General features: G+C 61.6%; 1 protein-coding gene across 1 annotated transcript; it reads left to right on the top strand.

Moving 5' to 3' along the window:
* The first annotated feature begins 40 nt into the window (after positions 1–40).
* Positions 41–2,787, top strand: LRRC46 (leucine rich repeat containing 46). Its single transcript, XM_010291490.1, has 7 exons — positions 41–126; positions 221–329; positions 744–790; positions 951–1,060; positions 1,785–1,854; positions 2,107–2,267; positions 2,420–2,787. Exons 1-7 carry the CDS (start codon positions 41–43, stop codon positions 2,785–2,787), a joined length of 951 nt encoding a protein of 316 aa, XP_010289792.1.
* Positions 2,788–3,513: the final 726 nt, after the last annotated feature.

Genomic DNA, 3,513 nt, shown 5'->3' with positions numbered 1-3,513 from the left:
GGGTCCCGTCACTCTGGGTTTCCCCACAGGCTGTGAGCAGATGTCCCCGGGGGTGACCCTCACCGACAGCCTCATCGCCATGAGGAGCCTGCCTCAGCTAGTGGAGCCCCTGCACCCAGAGAGCCGGTGAGGATCCCCACAGAGCCCACCTTCACCACCCAGGCTGGCAGGGAGGGGTCTCTGGGCACAAAGGACACCCTGAACACCTCTCTTCCTCTAGATCCATGGAGCTGCCGTCCCCCTCGACTGTCCGCCTGGACCGGGAGAACATCTGTGCTATTGGGAGGCTCCAGAGCCTGCAGGAGATTCACAGCCTCTACCTGCAGCAGGTAAGGCACTATGGCAAGTGTGGGGCAGCAGAGATCAGCCCTGGTCCTGCAGGTAAAGGCCTCCTTGGGGGGACCACAAACACCCCAGTTCTGCTCCAGAGTTTTGTCTCCCCACACGGCCAGAGGGGCTGGCAGTGCTCCCCTCTGATGACAGTGCCACCAACGGAATTTGATTGAGGGTCTTGCACCAGCTATTTGCTGTTTTTAAAACCCGCATGAGGAGCCTTAGGGTCTTTCTGAACTCTGCCAGGCTCTCTGTGCCGTTGCAGCCCCATACCCTCTCCATAAAGGTCCTGTGGCAGTGGTGGGACATCATGTTGCCCCTGTGAGGTTGGAGCAATCCCGGGGTGCTCCCAAAGTCTGATTTTTCATACAGTAGAAAAACATGTTGCATTTTTGTGGTTTTGTTTCCAGAACCGTATTGAGAAGATTGAGAATCTGGGCTGCTTTCCCAACCTGCGGTATGGGCAGCTCCTGCTTTCTATGGTCAGAGGAGAGCAGGGCTCCCTCCTTCCCTTGGCAGAGCCGCGGCAGGGCTTATCCTGGTGCCACTGGCTCTGGTCCTGGGGGGCCGCGGCGTGACCCCCTGCCTCATGCCACTGCCCTCCCTGTGCTCTGCAGGTTCCTCTCCCTGGCTGGAAACTGCATCCGCAAAGTGGAGAACCTGCAGCCCCTGCGACACCTGCGTGTCCTGGACTTGTCCCACAACCAGATACAGACGCTGGACCCAGGTGGGAGGCAGGAACGGGTCCAGACATGGCCTGGGTCTGCCCGAGAGCTGCCTTGGGTAGCAGGGAATTGCCTGCAGACCCTTGGTCCAGGCTTTGCCAGGGCCACTGGCCCTCAGGTCGCAGCCAGAGCCCCAGCAGAGCCACCCTGGGACTGGCCTGAGTGTTCCAGCATAACACCAGAGATGCTCTGTGGCCAGGTTTGAACTGTCCCTTCTGCTGGCAGACTCCAGGTGTCTGCTTCCACCTTGTGTCCTGCTTCGGCAGAACATTTCAGTGGCTCAGACCAAACTTTGGGCATTACAACCTCATGGCAAAGCTGCTCCAGCCCTGACAGCCCTTCATGCATCTTTCAGCGAGCTCCTCCCGTGGGCGATTTTTGGCAGAAGAGGGAGGGACAGAGGGATAAGACCTCCCTCCATTCCTCTGTAGCGTTGCTATTGCGGCACCAGGCTGTCTGCTTGCAGATGGGGGTGAGAAAGGGAACAGCGAGGGCCTGGGAAGGGGAAAACCCTCAGTTCTCACATAGGAGTGTGTGTAATACATCCTCCCCGCCCTCCCTGCCTCAGTTTCCCCAGCTGGGAGGCGAAAGACTGCTTCCCACGGCGGGGCTGTCGCCTCGGGAGTGGGTGAAGAGCTGCAGGAGACAGGGGGTGCGTGAGTTTGGTGGAGGAGGTGGCTCAGGCCCCCTCTCAGCACCTTTCTGCCTTCCCTTCGATCTCTGCAGATGAGCTGCCCCGCAGCCTCCGTCTCCTCGACTTAACGGGAAACGAATGCACCCACCAACACAGATACAGGTGGGTCAGGGGAAACTGCGGGGGAGAGCAAGTCCCCCAAACCACACTCAGCAGGGTACAGCACCCCCCCAATATGAAATACAGCCTGAGCCCCCCACCCAACGCCCCAAAATCTGAATCTCTGTCCAGGTGGGGCTGTGGGGTGGGCGGCATGGAGCGGTGCCGGGGGTTCAGTGCCACCCCAAAGCACACCCAGCCCCAAGATGATGCTGCGTCGTGAGGGAACATCTGCTCTTCCTTTGGTGCTTGCAGAGAGCTGGTGGTGGGAGCCCTGCCCCACCTCCTGCAGCTGGATGCCTGGCCCATCTGTGGCGGTGTGCGTGAGGAAGAGGAGGAAGGAGGCTCTTCCAGCAGTGAGGATGAAGACATCGAATCGCTCTCTGAGCCACGCGGCCCTTTCACTGAAGGCAAAGGTGCCCAGACTGAAGCAGGACATGTTGCACGCTTGGGGGTTAAGCAGGCCGGTCCCTCTGTCCCCAAGGGTGACAGGAGTGGCAGGGAGTTTGGGTGGCCCTGCTGGGCCTCCTGTAATTCTTCTCCCTCTCCCTTCCTCCGTCCCCGGCAGATTTCTTTGTGGATCTGCATTGGGAGCTGGCCAGGCGCTCACAGCGGAGGCGGAGGGAGGCCCTGAAGGAACACCAGACCCGTCTGGAAGAGCTGGAGGAGCTGCGGGAGCGCTGGGGTCTGCTGCTGCCTCCTGCGCCACTGCGCCCAGGCAGTTCTCAGCCCCGTCCCCAAGCAAAGCCGGGGACACAACTGCCACCCCTGCCCGGACCCGGCAGGCAGCACGCCTGCCTGCAGCCCCAGCGAGCTCCCAGCAGGATCCAGCCCCGGACCAAGGCCCTGCAAGGAGAGACTCGCGCCGAAGGAGCAAGAAATAGGAAGTTACCCCAAATACCCCACACCAGCACGGCACCGCGCAGCTGGGATTAAAGCCTCTTTATTCCTACATCAATCTGCCTCTTTGCCACGGAGCCGCCAGCCCCACGGCCAGCCCCAGAGGGGCCGGGCACAGGCAGCTCTGCCTGATGGTGGGAAAAGACACGCTCGGCCATGGGCAGGACTCCAAATCCTGCTCCACGTCCCTCTCCTTCCCCCTGCACCCGTGTTTCAGGCCATGGCCACCTCTCAAAAGTGCCAATTCCTCCGGGGCAAGTTAGGGGGCTGGGGGCTCCATACCCCCAGGCAGGGCTGGAGAAGCCAGTTGAGCCGTTCCCCACCACGCCGTCAGCGGCTGATCCGCAGCGGGGGGAGGCAAGGAGCCAGGACCGGGCACTGGGAAGGTTTTCTCATCCCCCGTCCAGGAGCAATGCCACAGGGGGCTGAGCCCACCCACCCGCGTGGGGTTTATGTGTAAAACTTCATCTCTGCCTCCACGCAGTCGAAGAAGAGATCGGCCAGCTCCTCTGGGCGGGGGGCCACCGTCCCCCCCAGCAGTGCGTTCATCCCCTCCAGGCCCTGCTTCTCCAGCTCCCGCAGCGTCTGCAGGAGCTTCTGGCCCCGCTCCTGGTGGGGTCGGGGAGGGAGGAGAGCTGAGACCGGGCGTCCTCAAGGAATTCGACAGCCTCCCACATCACTGGGGAGAGCCAGGGTCCTGGGGCAGTGGCAGCTGGGGAAAGGTCTGTGGTACCTGGTCCCTCTCCATCAGCTCCAGCGCTG

The sequence above is a fragment of the Phaethon lepturus genome, unplaced genomic scaffold (genome assembly GCF_000687285.1).
Source record: "Phaethon lepturus isolate BGI_N335 unplaced genomic scaffold, ASM68728v1 scaffold40327, whole genome shotgun sequence".
In the NCBI taxonomy this organism is placed as follows: Eukaryota; Metazoa; Chordata; class Aves; order Phaethontiformes; family Phaethontidae; genus Phaethon; species Phaethon lepturus.
The sequence above is the reverse complement of the archived record's forward strand: the minus strand, read 5'-3'. Positions and strand labels throughout refer to the sequence as shown.